This window comes from Toxorhynchites rutilus, chromosome 3 (assembly GCF_029784135.1).
Source record: "Toxorhynchites rutilus septentrionalis strain SRP chromosome 3, ASM2978413v1, whole genome shotgun sequence".
Taxonomy (NCBI): Eukaryota; Metazoa; Arthropoda; class Insecta; order Diptera; family Culicidae; genus Toxorhynchites; species Toxorhynchites rutilus.
Window position 1 is genome coordinate 283,197,923 of NC_073746.1, and position 18,863 is coordinate 283,216,785.

At 38.7% G+C, this 18,863-nt stretch overlaps 1 protein-coding gene across 15 annotated transcripts in view; it reads right to left on the bottom strand.

Annotated features, from left to right (window-relative positions):
• The window catches only part of LOC129775334 (protein groucho), a 357,362-nt gene that overhangs the window by 145,051 nt on the left and 193,448 nt on the right, over positions 1-18,863 (bottom strand). For all 15 annotated transcript variants that reach the window (XM_055779979.1, XM_055779978.1, XM_055779976.1 and 12 more), the window contains one exon: positions 7,771-7,834. In XM_055779979.1, the coding sequence (XP_055635954.1) occupies positions 7,771-7,834 (64 nt within the window). The remainder of the gene's footprint in view (positions 1-7,770; positions 7,835-18,863) is intronic.

Genomic DNA, 18,863 nt, shown 5'->3' on the forward strand with positions numbered 1-18,863 from the left:
TGGTAAATATTCACTAGCTAGCTTCCTCGCCGGTGTGCCATTTTTTTGCTCTTGATGCTCCCCTATATCCAACTGACAGGACACAGCCCAACACAGCACTTCCACACAACTATCATCGAGTAACGGCGGCCCGTAACGGATTTTTGCGGTTCGTTGAACAGTGTGCGGAGCAGCGGTGAAGTGCTACGGGGGCAACTGTTATAGTGCCACTTTTTAGTGGGTTTCAAACGAAGCTGATGGGTGCCTCTTTCTCTTTCAACACGGCGTACAACGCGATGATCACTCCATGATGACGTTGATGATGATCATGATGCTGACGATGGTGGCGGCGATGATGATGCATGCCAGGATGTGTGCGGTGCACAATCGAAAGCCCCTTTTGGAATGGTACTTACATTTTTCATCCTTTCGCAGTTGCTCACACCCATAAGGCCCCAAAGAGGCTGAGTGGGTCTAGTGTTGCACATAGATGCAAACTATAGTGCATGAGGAATAATAACAGCGCTGGTATCGACGTGGGAATGTTCAACGCATGGAAAGTGCTGAACAAATACAAGTCGAGCAGGCAAAGCAAAGAAGCAGAAAGAGAGGAAAAAACGAATTTTCAGAGTACAACTATGAGTTATGTTCCTGAGCTGGGCCGTTACCGGCTGCTGACGCGATGGACTGAGAAGTGAACTTTACGAAGAGTAGCGCTGTAGAGCTGTAAAGTATATTTTTTTCTCGCAACCTCCATTCGTATATCTAGATCTATGGCAGAGTGGATACACTCTCTTGATGGGAACGAACGAAGTTATGGAATACGCTGAACAAATGAAAGCTAAAGTACAACGTGCTCCAGAGCGATGATTTTCCGATGCGGATAAAAAATCGGATACACTTGTGCCATCTTATCCTCGCCTCATGAAAAACAAAACGAAGGAGAGACCGCAATTATTTTAGATTACCGAAGTCCTACGGATCGGCAAAAACTTCAATGAAACAAGATTTTACTCCGTTCCAGTGGGATGTCTTCTCGTTCCATCAAGAACCAACCGCCAGTATTCAATGATCCGGAAAGGCAAATCACTGTTCGCGGCTTTTGTTCCGCACAAAGTCACGGTATGGCGTTACTCTTTTCCAACTCGTCGCAGATAAGTTTCCCAGGAGTCGGTAGTGACAGGAAGCCAGCGGAAACGAGCCAAAGTATGTGTATCACTCAACACAACTCTAGTTGAGATCTGGCAATGTTTAGCGGAAGTTTGCGTGAAGAAAAATGGCTGTATATCTCACTTCTCGCGTGGGAGGACACCGAACAAGATTCTCCATCGTTCGTGAAACGTGTGTGCGGAGTAAAATCAGAGCATTTACAGTCTTTCTTCAAAGATTCTTGAACAAAAAATTATTCTCAAGCAAATAAATATTTTAGAAGTTAAAGATGTCGAATTACAATCACGCAAATGATATTTCATCGAATTCAGGTGAAAAAAATCAGATTAAATTATCAATAATATCAAAACTTCTCCGCTGTAGAAGTGCCCATATTTTGATGTATGGATGACTTGTTGTATATTTCGTGGAATATTCATATTTTTGGAGAAAAATTAATTTAAATTTTTAGTAACATTTTTATAGGTGTAAATTCGAATTTTTTGAAATATTTTTCAAGACAATTCAAAAATATACTACATATCCTTCTTTGAAAATTTTGTAGGTCTTTTAGTTTTTGAGTTAGAATTTTTTGTAAAAATTAAAGAAAAAAAGAAAGTAGTCTAATTTTGTACTGAGATTTCCAAAGTTGCTCAGATGATCAGATGTCTTTACATCCGCAACCAGTGTTGCCACACGTACAGATTTATCTGGAAAGGTACAGATTTTTTCGATTTTTTGGTACAGATAACACGTGAAGTTGGTAAATCTGGCGAGGCAAAAATTTAATTTTGATGATTGGACCCTAAAGGCTTCTGCAGTGTTTAATCCCAGAAACATTTCCAATCTGACAAGCATCAAAAAAGTATTAGAAGCGTTTTCAGGTTTTTGTGATGGGGAGTGAATACCGTGCCTCAATGTGAGATTGTTCCGTAAAGAAATCTTTGTTGGGCAAAAATCGGTTGCCTGAAAAGAAATGACAGTTCGTTTGCGTTTTAAAATTTTTACTATGCATAAACTGTCGATTGATTTTTTTTCCTAATTTAAAAATAACCAAACTAAACATCTAAATCGACAAAGCAACGATACGATGATAAAAATCTGGAATTCTAAACATTTGATCAAGCAACATAGGGAAACTTGAAACTTTTAATAACTCAATGTTTAGTAAGAGTGTGAACGCCAATCATCCAACTTAGTAATTTGAGTCTTGAGTACCATTTTTCCAACAGATTTTCCAAACAATTTTCCGTGTTAGAAAACCAACATTTGCGGAATTGGTGGACAAAAATTGAATGTCTGAAAGAATTAAAGGTTCGTTCACATTTCCGGCGCTTCGATGCCTTGTTTCTAACGATCTCACTATGCCTCACTTCTCGGCATACGTTTTTTCTGAATATAATCGTAACATGAATAAGCTTCGAAATCGGTTCAGCATCGATAAGATGCTATTTCAAGATCAAAAGGTTTGAATTGCCGATCAAAAATTTTATTGAATGACTGTATGTGATTTAAATTTAAAAATACAGGTCGGACTCGATTATATACAGATTCGATTATATACAGCCTTGATTATATGTGATTCGATTATATACAATTTTGGACTCGATTATATGCAGTTTGAAAAAAAATTTTTTTTTTAATATTTCAAATGTGACTTATTTCAAGGAGAAATGTAACCTTTCAACGTTAAGGTGAAATTTAGGTGACAAATGTACAGTAGGGTAAAAATCGTGATTTTTGAAGATTTTGCTTGAATTTTCACCAGGAATTGTTAATATCGATATTGCAGCCAAATTAAGAAGGATAGAAGTTGGCTGCCAAAGAAGAAATTGTAGAGCGGTTAGTGAGCTTCAATTTAATTGATAGAAACAAATTTTTAGGGTAAAATTAATAATAACACATCAAAAATTATTAACTTTTAAGTTTTTCACCTCCAAAATGTTATTAAAACCCACTAATTGAGTTGTTCCACTACTATATCCTGTACTAAATTTTCTCATCTTTTAAATGAAAGCATCAGAATCGTCTTCCGTAGCGTACTTTTTGATATAGAGCTACTTTGAGGCAACAGACCCCGAAACAAAAAAAAAAAAAGTTCTATAACTCTGTCATTGTTGAAATTCGAGCATATGCGTAGAAGGATTCTTTTCATCAAATATTATCGTCTATCACCTCCTGAGAGAATCTGGATAATTTTTTTTGATGTGAGAAAAGTGATTTCTGACTTTAAGGAGATGAATCAAAAATCAAATTCCTCTTTTATATTCAAAAAAACGAAAAATACATGCAAAAAAAGGAAAAAAAAATTTTTTTTGACTCGATTATATACAGTGAAAAGAAATCAGAAACTGTTATAATCGAGTCCGCCCTGTACTATGTACGAGCATCATCAAACGCACGAGTGATTCGAGGCTTGCAAATGATAATGTACATTTACAGCAAATATAGTATATGTAGTGAGTAAATGAATATATGAAGTTAGTAAGTAAAATGTAATATTTTGTACAAAATAAATGAATATTTTTCCATGCTAATAAAATAGATTTTTCTTCATAAAGAATATTTTCGATGGTACAGATTTTTTGAAGAAAAAGTGCAAATGAAAAAGATGTTTACCCCTTCCGGTACAGATGAAAATGTGGCAACACTGTCCACAACGTTTCACTGCAATACGAAGTTCTAGTGGCAGCTCCTAAGACGAGTTGTCATGAAATTCGTCAATAGTCAGGAGTAATACCACGTAGGTAAATTGGTGGTAAGACGGACATGCTAGGAAGAACTTCAATTGTAATGTATTGCAGTTTTTTGCAGCTTATCATACTGTTTTTCAAATTGATCGGTGAAATGTTTCACAAAAACAGTGTTTTCCCAATGTTGTTTAACTGAAATTGAGACAGACCGAAAAGTTTATGATGCAGGTGAAACGGATATACGGTGGGGGATAAGATGGTAATGGGATATATAAAAATGTTGTCGCTGAGGCACCGCGTCGATTTCCATGAGCCGTCTGGTGGAGATTACTTCTGTATTTTTGCATCACACACACACATTGTTGCTGTTTTTATACCTTGTCCAAGTGTTTCAACTGCGAAAAAGACAGCCGCAATAGCACTCGCCATGAATACTCAGTGCAATGTGTATATTGACATAAGAAAAAATTGAGGCATGACACAACATACGACACAAATCGTCAGCTTATTTATTGTTCTCGCGAGAGCGAAAATGAATCATAAATCAACCGTCTCCAACTGCTTATACTAAACCATGCATAACATCGGATCCTCCGTCAGTAACACTTTCCTCTAAAAAATATTTATAAAATTTCGATGCATTCTCACACCCGAAGCGATAAACAAGCGAATTGGATATCATTATTTCGTAGTCCTGTGCCAACAATGCAGTCGTGTCTCGGAAATAATCCTCTATTATGTTTCACATTTGGTTTTTTCGTTTTTTAGATGCATTTTTTTCTGTTTTTCTATTTTCTATTACTGATTTCGCGAAATATACTCATTAAAAAAATGTAACCGCTTGACCGATTTTTCATCTTTTCACGATAAATGACAGGTATTTGAATTCTTGAAAGAAAAAGGTTGAATTCTTTCTATGAAAAATTGAAAACTGCTTCAGATGTTGAGATCCATTTTTTATACGAGTTTCGTCCTTCACTGATGATACTAAATCAGAAAACAGGTCACGTTTTTATAAAATACTAGCTGACCCGGCGCCCAAAATCGATTTTTTGATATGAATACTTTCTAAGCGAACGTTTGTGGGTCAATCGCAGAACTCTTTATTGATTAACCTTCTATAGAAATATAAAAAAATATGTTACTCTGTTACACATATGGAATACATGGAATACATATATTTCATACAGAAAAATACATATTTTTCATACAGATAGATTTGCTTTCATAATTTTGATTTTCAAAGCGCTTCATTCCAATTTAGAATCCATACCATTTTCGCTTCAAACTAACGGAACACGAAGCTTAGCGCTATAGCGCTACAAACGCGAAATCCAATTTGACTAACAACGATATCGTATGAGAATTCAATTTTCCAAACTTCTCCAGGCTTAAATCTGACGATTCCTTCCTCGGGTTTCGCGCTTAGCAACACAATTGGCGATTCATTTTCATTTATATAGATTGATAGGGTTAATAACTATTTTTTCTAATGCAACGTATGGCTAGCTTGTGTATTGTTCTTGCGAGGACAAGATTGAACCATGGATTAATCATACTTAACTCGCTTCCATGAAACCACGTAAACCATCGGCCCTTTTCAAGGTCTTGATGGCCGTACTAAAAAGTTATGTAACAAAATTTGTTGCATTCTAAAAGCATTATAATATCCAAAGTAATAAAAAGCGAATTGATTCTTATTTTTTTTCGCTGGGAAAGTGCTTGTGTAAATTTTGGAGTACGTTTGGGCTTATTGGTAACTTTAACTTTCTATTCGTTTTCGTGAAATCGCGCATTTCTCCCGTGTTAAAAGTAGTCTCAAAGTGCAGCGCATTTCAAGCCGGATGCGAAGCAGTTATTTAAGTTTCAAAAATTTTCTAGTGAGAATTTTTCAAATGTTATTTCACTTGTGCTCCCGTGGTCGAGTGGTTAGCGTCCCACATTATCATGCCGAGGGTTCGGGTTCGATTTCCGTTCTGGCCGGGGGATTTTTCGTCAAAGAAATTTCCTCCGACTTGCACTGTGATCATTCAAGGCGTGTTATCCGGCATAGAAATCTCAACAAGGTACTACTCATTGAAATGACGCAACTATTATCTACGTTGAGGAGGCAAAAGTTCCACTGGGAACGTTATTGCCATCCAAGAAGAAGAAGAATTTCGCTAAGATATACTGAAAAACTACTCTGATGTCAATAAGTGTAGTGACCAACGGTACATGTTAATGCTTAGAGTTAATTTCACAATTTGCTCTAATTGATATTTCATTGGTCTTCGATCTCGTTTGCGCTCTTCAGTGCAAGCGTTCGTTTATCGGGCCTTGCCAGTGCTACCAAATATTTATCGAGCTCCTGGAGTTTCCGACGAGTCACTATAGACATGTATGGCCTTGCATTGTCATGATGAACACAACACTTCTTCTGTTGGCCAATTCTGGCCGTTTCTGGTCAATCGCTAGCTTCAAACGTTTTTGACAGTAGAGACCCGAATTTAGTGTATTGTACTAAAAAAAAAATAATTAAAATAAAAAAAACAGATTTCTCGTATTTAGCTGTCACAGTACCGGCGCCATAAACACCATCCACAATTTCAGCGGTCTGGCTAATGACAAAAAACATTAAACACTTTTTTAAGTGTGAAATGTCACCTTTACAACGAGCATAAACTTGGAATTGTATGATTGATATTACGAGAGATATCGATCTCTTGTGTTCCCTCAAATGGTCCCCGACAACCACAGCAGCACCAAAATCAGAAAAAAAGCCATTTGTCGCAGTTCGAATTTCAATTGTAACAAGCAACCACTTCCTTCCATCGGAAATGGCCGTCAGCTTTCTCCTCCTGCTCTTGCCGATCGCACTTGATGATATGGATGTGCTTCCTAATTGATAATAAATATAAAATAATAAAACGAAATTGTTTGCCCTAACAGACGACGCAGCGGAAAAGGGAAAGCGAAAGATTGGAATACCAATTACCGCGCGCGTTTTACGGTGTGAGCATGGGGTGGGCGAGGGAGCGATTAAAGGGTGGGAAGAAAACTCGTAGCAGTGCTGTATAACTATTTGTGTCAATTTCTGTGTTTGGCAGTGTGCGAGACTGAGAAAGGGATAGATGAATGGCGGAGAAAACGAGAGAGCAGATCGACTGAGAGTCTGTTGATTGAGAATGCCAACGCACACTGACTGCCGTCGTACAAGATTGCGATGGAAATGCAAGAAGCCGAGCAGCAGCAACAACATCAACAACCGGGATGAGTGAGGAGGAAGGAGCAAACTTGATCTAATTGAGTTTGTCAAAGAACAGCTTTTATGGGGATGAGGCTGGAGAGGACGAGGATATGGAAACGGTGGTCGCTTGCCGATGGTAATGGTTTCGGTCGAAACGAGGGATGATGGCGAGCAAACAGACAGAGAGTTTTATCCTGCTCTCCAATCACTCTTAAGTCGGATCGTCATCATTGTCATCGTCAGCAGCAGTCAGTCAGTTAATGCTATGCAGGGTATGAGTGTGGGTGGCGATGGGAGTTTATCGGGTTGGATTCTGTGTTGAGATTGGAAATGTGGCAGAGGAACTTGAACAAGCTGGCTGGCTGGCAGGCAGGCAGCTGCCAACGCAATGGCAAGGGGTGAGCGATTGCGGTCGGGTCCTTTCGGATGTTCCATTGTTGTTGTTGAAAGGCGGCAAAAGAGGAGACTAATAAAATAAAGCAATTGAGAAGAATGAGTCGTATAAATGTTTCGGTATTAGGACCGTTCGTTTTCCACAGGGCTGAACGGTGGGTGATGTCGGGCGGTCTCGTGGGTGGTCGCTAGAAATGAAACTGAACTGGCAATCAACGGCCGGAGACGAAGGAGTAGAGGTATTTTTTTGCCGCCCAGCACGACTCAGTCCGCCCAACTTCCGACGGTGGATTTTGCGAAGAAGAACAATTACAAACTTAGACTTACCATGACATAATGTCGCTGCATTTCAGTTTTCTCGCTGGCGAGTTTATCACATTCTAGTTTCAATCTGTGGAAGAGAGAAAAGGATGTGAGTGAGTGAGAGAGAGAGTGAGCAAAAAATACGAGGCAAATGGCATGGCATAGAAGCGGAAAATGGGGCGAATTAATTAAGATTTATGTGCTTGTTTTCGAGAAGGGTTGCAAAGTTGGAAACTTTGGCAGGAATGATTTGAAATTTAATTTGTTCGACGTTGTTAGGGTGGCGAATTAAGTGAACAGTTCGCCAGGGTCTCCAATTCGGCTTCAGGGATGATACGAACATGGGGGAATAACGCTTCTGTTATTAATTATTCCTGCTAATTAAAACAAATGAGAAACTTCCCCCTAGCATGTATATTAGCTTCGTATATTAGCTCGCTTGGTCGAATGTGATGTTTGGTCGACTGTGACAATCGGTCAAATGTAACGTTTCACCGTATTTTATATTCATACATTCCAGGGTTCTTCAACCCTTTCAGGACCATAAGATGTCCAAAACTAAATATGCCAATACAACACAATATTTTAGCTATTGTGGGTGTAAAGTAAGAGAATATCACAAGAAAAACGAAGCAGAGTGTATAGGTTTCCTATAGTTTCATAGGAAATATGTTTCCCTATGGAACAAAAAAGTAAATAAATAAAGAGTAAGGTTTATTATATCGGTATTTTATATCGATATCGATTCAATATTAATTGAACAATCGATAACAATTTCTGTAGAAAGAAAAAATATTTCCCTTGGGCGTGAAAGGGTTAAGAGTGTTCAATACTGTAATATCATTTCAGTAATTTTTAAATATATTGAACAAAGTTACGAACGTTTCGTAAATATATTTTCCTATTCTGTTGCGCCCGTCTCCGGCCATAGAAAAATTGATGGTCGAGAGAAAATTGAACATTTTGGAAGAAAATAGGGATATTAAGAAAAACAATTATCTCCAATATATTCTGCGAATCATCGCGAATTGTTGTGAATCCAGTGCAATATACACCGTGGCTAGTTTCAATAGTCGTACCTCGTTATCACATTCGTAACGATTTGTTTACTGTAAAATGAATATACATAACCAATGTGTAAACGTCAGTATTAGTGCAACATAGGTTTTCCAGGAGTAACTGTGATCGTGTATTCGTTGCGTCTGTCAGAAACATTTGTTTTAAATGAATCGGATGTACATTTGCCATAGCCGTACGGAGTGTTTTGTCACATTTTATTCGGTTAAGTTGATTTTTGAAATTTTACTCATTCAAACAGCTTCAAAAGCAAAAAATTAAATGTATCGAGTGGGATAAAAGGGAATGACTGAAGCCTATAAGAAGAAAAATGTATCAAACCGGGAAATCGAATGTAGGTTCATGAGATTGAATAAAAGTTAAGAAACTACTTGGAGGATCCAGAAAACTATGGAATGGACAAAAAATCGAAGTTTCCAACGAAAACTAAACGATTCATTATGAAATTGAGTTCGAGTTTCATCAAAATATCTTCTATTGGCCTTTTTCAAGACTACAGGCGAATGAACTTTGAAGGGGGTTTAACCTAAAATATCAAAAATCAATTAATCAATCAGAAATAGCGAATGCAACGTTTGTTCTACGGACAATGTGGATAAAGTTTTCAATTTTTCATATATTCTAAACAAGCCGGTTTTTAATTTATTGAGTATAAACAAGCTATTCGCGATTCCACAATCGCGAATGCATTCTTCAATAATCCAATCAGCGACCAGACCCAAAAACATTTTTTCATTGCTCAAAAACTGCTTTGAAAGCGAACTATTGAAATCACAAAAATCTAATGAAACACTATAAATATTGTGCTTGCCCTGCTTCGCTTCTAGCCTTAAAAAAGGCTAATTAGGAAAACTAAACGTTCGGAAAGCCTCGTTGCCGCTGCCACCTGGTCGCTAGTGGAATGATTCATAAATCGTAAATGACTTATTGTCGACTTTCGACGATCGATCAATTGATTTTCGTGAATTCGAGCATTGTTTCCGGGTTGAAAGTGGAATCAAAGAGTAGCCAATTTCAAACCAGATGTGAAGATGGTATTTTTCAGCGATGAAAGCTGCATCCTTCGCTGGAAAACTGAAGGTGAAAAATTTGTTCCGTAGCGTCTGCTGTCGACTCCGCCACCCCATCACATAGCCAGAATGGTTCGAATTTTCTGTTGCCGTTCTAAGTGTTCTTTTTGTATCCCCTTTGGTTTATTTTAGGCTCATTAGCATTTTAGCTCCAACAGAGCCGAATTTTAATTGTGTACATGTCACATGTTTATCATATCTATAATTAGCATGTGGATCTATAATTTTAGCACATGTTTTGGTATACTGATTGCTTTAATGATTAAATTAAATTGAATTAAATGAGCTTAAAATAACAGAAAATGTGCTACTCTCCCATACTAGTACAACAATATAAGAGCAATATGAGCGAGCAAAACAAGAGCCACATTGCAAATCAGCACGCATCAAACCTTTTCGCATACTTTGCCACATACTGGGATCAGACCGAAAAGGATATAGGTTCACGTTTATGCTCTCTTTTTTGCTCTTAAAAAACCCGTGGTCGTGTAAACAGCCCTGCATTCAAGCCAGCTCTGGTTCGATCTCCCCCTTGATATCGTTTAGACTTTTTTTCGATACAATCACAAGCTGACCTTCAGAAAAAGATGTCCCCTCCCATACATACAAACATTTTAAAACTTTTGAAAAGGGTGCATTTAATTGTTTATTTCAACTTCAGCACACGAAAGAGCATTTTTCTGCCGAATATGATGTTTTCTGCCAACGTTTATTTGGGTATAAATGTTAATTAGGAAATCAGCACTAATTAAAAGATTATATTGCTTCGCGAAACGTTCGCGCCTCTAACTTAGTGAAACTATTCATTCATCGGTCCTTATCAGTGCTACCAAGTATATTTTTCTAAAGAGTTCCATCCTTAAATTTCTATAATGTTTGTTTTTCGCCAGTTATAATTCCGTAATCCTACCTTAATAATGTGATCGTGTCTTGAACACCATCCTCCTTTATTTTATTTTTTGCGCCTCGCGACATCATGACTAACACGTGTCCTAAGTACAACAAAAAAAAAACGCTTGGATTTCGCCAAGCTCAACATAACATGGCTGTGGAACACGGTAAAATATTTAAGGCTTTGAAGGTTTTTCCTTACAAACTATCGCAATGAAATTATATTCATTTTTCAATCAATTTAATGTTTGTTTTTCCGCGATACATTAATCTTTTCTTATTGAGAAACAAAAGTTTAATTTGGAGACCCCGATTTATTTACTATCGACGAGATATTGACGAGACTATTGGCGAGATCTATGAAAAGATCAAGAGTACGTCTCTACTCGAATTTTCGGAGGAGGATTACATTGAAGTTTTTAACACTTTGGGGTCATTCAAAGCGAAATATCGACGCCATAATTATTGAAAAAAAAACCAACATGACAACGCTAATATCCACATCAAATCAATTACGAAATATTAGTTAAAATCTCGGAAAGTTTGAATACTTTGGTGGCCAGTCCGCAGTTCGGCTCTGAATCCAGTCCAAACTGTTATCGTTACTGACCGTTACCTATTGTTCACAGAAACTTCGTATGCATGCGTGAAAAGGACACTAGACATTTAAATTCGTTTAGAAAAAATGTAAGCTATTACATCATTGAATAAGGTTTTTAGGAAGATTCCTTGCTGTGGTGGCTGAGAGCAGACAAACGACCGCAAAGGGTTAAAGGTATCTCTGGAACGGATCATGATTGCACCGTTCAGAATCATATTTCGGACACTCTCTAATAATAACTTGAAATGCTTAATGCCCTGATGATATAACTATAAAATTAATATCCCAATTGATTCTTTAGAGTAACCCTTTAGTTATATCATCAGGGCATTAAGCATTTCAAGTTATTATTACAGAGTTTCTGCAATATGGTTCGGAACGGTGCAACAGTATGTATGGAGAAGGGTGTTGGTTGAACATATGGCAGATTCATACAATGCTTTTTCACTTGTAATTGAGATTCTGACGAAATCGTAATAGTTTGTAATGAATGTCGAAACGTCTTTCAGATTAAACGCTCACTCAACAAATTTTAATAACTTCTACAAAAGTGAACCGATTTTTATTTATAAAAAACTAAAATAAAGCTTACTTTAGGACATTTTCGATGTGACCACCCCTTTTTTGAATAATGCAATATTCTTCGATAACAACATTCTTCATGCACAAATCTAACATTACGACTTCGATGCTGTTGAAAATCCGAGTTATTTCTTCTTTAAGTTCCTCAAAATTTTGTGGCTTATTAACATAGCAACGGTCCTTCACGTGTCTCAAGAGGAAGTAATCGACGACAAGAAATGTTGAATTTCTTAGCATAAAAGGACAAAGTTTCATTAAGGCTTCGGTTGCTCGAGTAATACGATTTCACTAAAAATACACGTTCTTGTAAATTGTACATCGTGACACTAAAAACCATCCGATTAGACTGAATGAGTAGCCGAATATTATCGTCCCGAGGTGGGGAATGCAGTGTTCCCATCGACGGAGCGAAAAAAAAATTATAAGGAGCTATTCGTTTTTTTGACGTAGGACTACGTCTTTCATTTCTATACCGGGGTGTAAAATCAAAGTTTCGAAAACGAAAGCGTTACGCCGGAGACCGAGATTTTGAGTGTTAATAGTTCCTAAACAACTGAACGAAATGGTATGATAAACACTTCATTCGAAAGATAAAATGTCAACGCGTTCTATACTTGTTACTTTCTGATCCAAAAACTTGTTTCAATAGTCTTAAATTTGCTTTCAAAATAGGCTATTGAAATCACCAATCGGTATATAAGCGAGCGCCGCTCGGAAATCCACTCAGTTCTAATTGAACAGCGATTGGAGCATGTTGTCGCTGTTGTGGTGAAGCTCTTCATTTATCATGAAAGCGCGGATGAACGGTGTCACCAAGAGCCTGTTTGTGCACCTTAGGCCAGAAGGGAATCCATCAGGAGGAGAGTGATGCTACAAACGGTTCCCCGGGAAGATCTCGAAGCAGCCGCTACACACACACACACACATACACGCACGGAATTCTTTCCGTTTGGATGCCGTTCAGCATCGAGAAAGATCCGGAAAATAATCTGCCAGTTCCTCTAGGAATTTAAAAATACATTCATGTGAAAGAGTTTATTTGAATGTTTTCTATCCATGTAACACTGTGACCAAATATGTTTCAATCAAGTGCTATTAACAGATGGTTATCGAGTTAGCATTAACCACTGGTGGGCTTCCAGTATCGAGGAAAATGTGGAAATATCTAATCGTTACTGAAAATAATCTGCCAGTTCCTCTGGGAATTTAAAATTACATTCATATGAAAGAGTTTATTTTAATGTTTTCTATCCATGTAAAACTGTGACCAAATACATTAGGTTTTGTGATTTTTCAATCAATCGCAATCAACAGGATAGCTTCTGAAGATTATTCTTCCCCATCAGTAGGATATTTCCGTATCCAATATTGGATGCATAAAACCTTGTGCCTCCAACGTAACGCTCTCGTTTTCGAAGTTCTCCAAATATTCATTCATTCAGAATGAATTCAGATTCAACTTCATACAAATGATCTCTAAATCAACGATAGTCCTACGTCGCCCTTGCGGTTATACCATAGATATAACCCACTTCCTGTTTTTGCGTGAGCGTTGATTCTGAAAGACCTTGTATGTCAAAGTTGACTTGACTTTTAACGAGGTAGGTTCGATGTCATAGAAAAATGTTGATTTTCCGAAAAAATATTTGATTCGGCAAGCGATCTCTAGTAGCGGCACAACCAGGCATTCATCTTAAAGTGTGTCTCCAAAAGCTCTCACTGTTTTCTTGAAACAACAGGTATAGTTCCAATAACAAGGTACTGGTCATAAACTTGTACCGAAGAAAGTTAAATTTACTTTTTATCTATATAAATAAAAATTACTTGGTGCCCGTATGTCACGATTTTACTCGAGAATGGGTCAACGGATTTTAATGATTCTTTCACCGTTTTATGTGTTTTGGTCTGTGTCAGGTCTTGGAAAAAAAATTGGAATGTTGGAATGGATATGTGGCAAAGTATGCGAAAAGCTTTAATGAGCGCTTATTTGCAATGTGTCTCTTGTTTCGCTCGCTCATATCGCTATAGCATATATATTATACAAACTAGCTGACCCGGCAAACGTTGTTCTGCCATGTAATGTATTTCTAGAGAATATTTTGGTTGGTAAAAATAACGAATATATTTCAAGAGAGTTTGTATGTTATCGTTCAGATCTGTAAAATTGATCTAAATGTCGATTTTCACAGCGAAACATACATATGCGTACCTCTTATTTTCGAATTTTCCCTTTTTATTTTAAATATCCTGCTTATATATAAAGATATACATAGCCTTTTTTTTCGAATTTTTCAAATCATCTCAAGTGTTTTCCAAAGTACTCTATCATTCTAATTTGGGTTAAGACAAACTCACAAAATATATGGACGACGTGGAGCTGATCAGCCGTTCTTCCGTGATGATGAGTATACGTGGGAAAAACTCTCTTTTATATATAAAGACTATTTATGCTGACCCGGCAAACGTTGTTCTGCCATATAAATTATTTCTAGTGAATATTTTGGCTGTTCAATTCACTTTTGTCATTCATCCGAATACATCCAGCTACATGTTGGACGGAATACGTGTAATTTTGTAATGGAGCTCTTCATTTTTTATTCGTATACACGGGCTGTTGTCTGAACAAAGGGTGTGTCGGTGTAGCTCATGATAGCATCTCGCAAGGGAATGTATTCTTCCTCAAACCGCTTCTGTTGATTGTGTTATAGGAATCGCAGTTGGTCGCTCTCTACCTTTGCGTATATGTTGATCATGGGTTATTGGCACAGGTCAAGACATCGTAGAATGACGTTGTCAATTAATCAAACGACACACATAAGTATCCTTCGAGCACACTCTCATGATTGTTTCGTCTCCTCCAACAACGTGTTCAAAAATATTAATTCAAAATGAGTAATGATGCTCTCAATGATTGAAATAACTGTAGGGCATTGGATTTACGCACAATTTCTCCAGCCTTTTTTTTTTAATCAGGATTGACGACAATAGCGTGATTGTAATTTTGCATTTCGAGCATGTTTGTGATTAGAATAATTTCAATAAATCATCGTGCTCATCCAAAAAGACTTCCAGCTCGCCGGCCAGGCGCCTAGCTTTAGTCGGACTGAGGTTGCTTGCGTATGTGTGGGGTGAGGGTTCGTTAGAGAGGACAAAGTGCCCTCCGGCATTTAACAACGTAAATAATTTCGACCTGTTTGAAAAACGAACGACGGATCAATTATTTGGTATTGTTTATAAAAAAAATACAAATATCGCGATTAAAAAAAGGACATAGGGGTGAAAATTGGTTATATATTTTGGGTATGTAGTTCTTCAAGGCAAATTTATTCAAAAAATAAAAAAACTGAATTATTCATATTTTTTTCATAGGAACACCCTAATCGGTATTAAATATAAAGTAATCGGTATCTTAGCGGGATCATATATAGTTTACGACCTATTCTCATGTATACCAAGTTTTTTGAGTAAAATTTCATTAAAATCGATCAAGCTTTAATTCTAATTTGGGTGAAGACAAACTCACAAAATATATGGACGACGTAGATCTGATCATCCGTTCTCCCGTGATAATGAGTTATACGTACGTGGGAAAAACTTTCTTTTATATATAAAGATGCTATACCAGTATTTGAAAGTATCACTTTTTCTGTTATTTTGAGGCTCATGTAGTGTAATAAATCGGGATGTCAAAACTTGTGCTAAAAGTTAATTTTGGGTGTAGTTGAACTATACTTCAAATAAAAATTCTTCATTCATCGTTAGCGCAAATTTGCAAATTTTCGTACTATCCAATGTGTATATGCTCAGCTCTTTTTACCCACTGTGATCCACACCGAACACGCCGACACAGCCTTGTTCCCAATCGTGTCGCAATTTTGTCTCAATTATAGCGTACAGTTTTAATCCTGCCTCCTTTCAATCGAAACTTGCCAAAGTTCCTAAACAACCTCTCGCACTTCCATTCGCCCCCTCCTGTCGCCATCACCCACAACTTTATTGTTTGCCGCTCGTGCAGTACCGATCGAGGACTCATCTTCCACCTGAAACAGTCACCCTCACAGGAGCCGGCAGGACCAGGCCAATAACAATAATGTGAAAATGTACACCCAATCTCCTGACCGCAACCGTTTACCGCATTTTCGTATTTAAAACTGTTTTCGGTGTAAATTTTCCATCCCTGGGTGAGTGATGGCAGAGGATAGCGGCGGCTTGGGTGGGCTGGTGGTTTTGCTAGAGACACCCGAGCGGCATGTTTGAACAGAGAAACCATTGTCTGGGTGAGGATGCGGAGGTGGCCGGCTATACTTGGAACCCTCGGTTGGCACACTCGGCTGGTAGGAGTTGATTGTTTGAGTTTAGTACTAGCAGTTTGCTAAGCTCCATCACCCCTCCCCAATGCTCTTGGTACCGAAACGACAGACGTTTGTTTCGTTTCGGATACGTTCCATCTATTTCATTCCTCTCTTCGGCGCACCCACTGCGGTGTGTCGGAAAAATAGCTCCCAGGGAAATTGGTGCTTTCGGTGGGAGGGAATCGATTCTGGCGATTCTCGTTTAGATTGCCTGGAGGGGAGAGACTGTTTCTGCAGTTATTTCACCTCCGGACTGTGTGCTTCCTGTTCACTAGGGGAGACGAGAGAAGGGAGGACGGCGACACCGAACAACTCACGTAAATACAACAAAAATTGATACAGAAACGGTGCTTGCGGTCGCTGTCGTTCGGAAGCATTCGCTGGCTCGTTCCGGGCTCAATGAAGCGATAAAGAAATAAGTAATTTATTGAATTTGCTCTTTTGTTTCGCCCTTCCCGCGGCTGTGAAAATGACTGACAAAGGTGTGGGTAGTGCTCGGTTGTTCCTCAGACTCCCCTTCGTGAACGTGAATGGTTTTCTTGATTTCAGTTTGTTTGTTTGGTTGTGGGACGGTTCGTTCCATTAGCAGTTCGTTAAGTTCAGTTGAGAAATCGATTTGCATATCGATCGAAGCTTAAACTATCAGCTGCACACGGACAGGTCGCTCTGAATTTGACAAAGACTTCAACTCCACTGTCCGGACGGACGCATCGCGAGAACCTTTTCTTGTTATTACTTCCGTAATATGTATTTACACAGCCGCCTTCCGTAAACTCGAACGTTCTGCACGAACCAAGCGCAGCTCAACGCCGGACGATGACGACGTTCTGCTGCTGATGACCGTAGCTTGACTCCGTCGGGAGGACGATTGTTTCCAACGTGTCGCAGTGTGGGTAAGCGCAGCCGTTTGTCCTTTCGCGTTGAATTATGATGATACCTAATGCAGTGTTCTGTGGCAAGACAACTTGGAGTCCCGTTCCGACGAACCGAAATAGTGGCTATCCGCTATAGCTCCCCCATCTCCGATATCATAATGTCCATTGTATCATCGCTACCACCGCTATCGCTGTTGTTGCCGCTGCTCAGCTGTAATAGAATAAGTGAGTAGTTGGTTGGCAGTGGTGAAACGCTGCGAATGAAGCCGCCAGAGAGTTTGTGCGTTCTGCAAGATCGGAGCTCGGAAAATGGTCATATCAGACGATGATGCTTCTGCCGATGTCGTCATGGACACCAGAGCAGCGGATCAAATTGTAATGAAAGGATAACGATGCTCTAGTGGTGCGAAGGCCAACCCGTGAGATAGTGCCCTCTAGGCAGTCATTGTTTGATGATAAAATAGATAGAACGGATGTCACGAACGAGCGAGCATTCACAGTCCTCGATGCCGAGAACTCGAAATGAGATTGTGCCAACCCACCCAAACGGAACAAGTTTACAAACACACGATGAGAAAAGGCACCAAAAAAATGAGCTCGTCGGTGTCGACCATTCCAAATTTAATTAAATCCCAAACTTGCAAAACAACATTTTAGTCGAAAGTTTAATCCGCTTAAAGCATCATTTGCACGAAAAAAAGCGAAACGAAAAAAGCAGAATCTTTCAAATACACTGTTTCACTCGATTATCTGCGCTAAATAACTGAAACCTATACCACCCCCTCCTATTCCGCTCAGTGAATCAAAATAAAATAAAAATGAATAGCAGTCAGCCTCCACCTCCCCACACCAGCGCCAGTAGCACGAAAATGAAAATGGAAAAATTCACACCCCATTCGGGGGCAAAAATGCGCCAAACGAAACGTATAAAATCTGTTGAATATTTAATTTAGCACATTTGAGCAAATATTTGCCGATGATTCGCCACCGTCCCTGCCGCGCCCTGGTACTCTGCTGGAACCGTGAAAGCCAACAACCCCCGAGGGCTACTAGACTACGCGAGCGAGCGAGCCTCACGAGTCATGCGGTGAAAAATCTCGACCGTCGGCAGCTTGCTGCTCTACAGACACTGGCGGCGTAAAATGGCAGGCAGCGCACAGAAGGATGAGTTGAGGGGGTGGGTGGATGGATGGAAGCGATAAAACAAAGCGCACCGCACGATGAGGGTGGGAGATAAAACGGGGGTGGAAAAAAGGGGACGAAGACCAGAAAAAATCGATTAATGTTAAGTGAGTGTGTAGGGGGCGTAGATTGAAAGAATATTAGTCGTAAGTTAAGATTACGGGCATAATATTCACTTTCGCTTCGGTTTTTATAGAAGAAATAATATAGTAACGAGTTATCGAACAAAACGTAAAATGTGTTGGACGACTAAATGAGGTGCATGTTTTTATTTGAAGAATGATTTCGTCTTCAATGTTATTTCAAAGTCGAATAATGATACAGGAGTAACTAGTACAGAATTCATGACAATATTGTACAAAATGAAAAACTTATGATTACAGCTTTGTATAACCCTCCAGGAATGGACTGTTCAGATACAGTAGAATTTTTTTTTTCTCTTCGTGAGCTTGAGCTTGGATAGACTGTACAATTCGTAGTTGCTCTC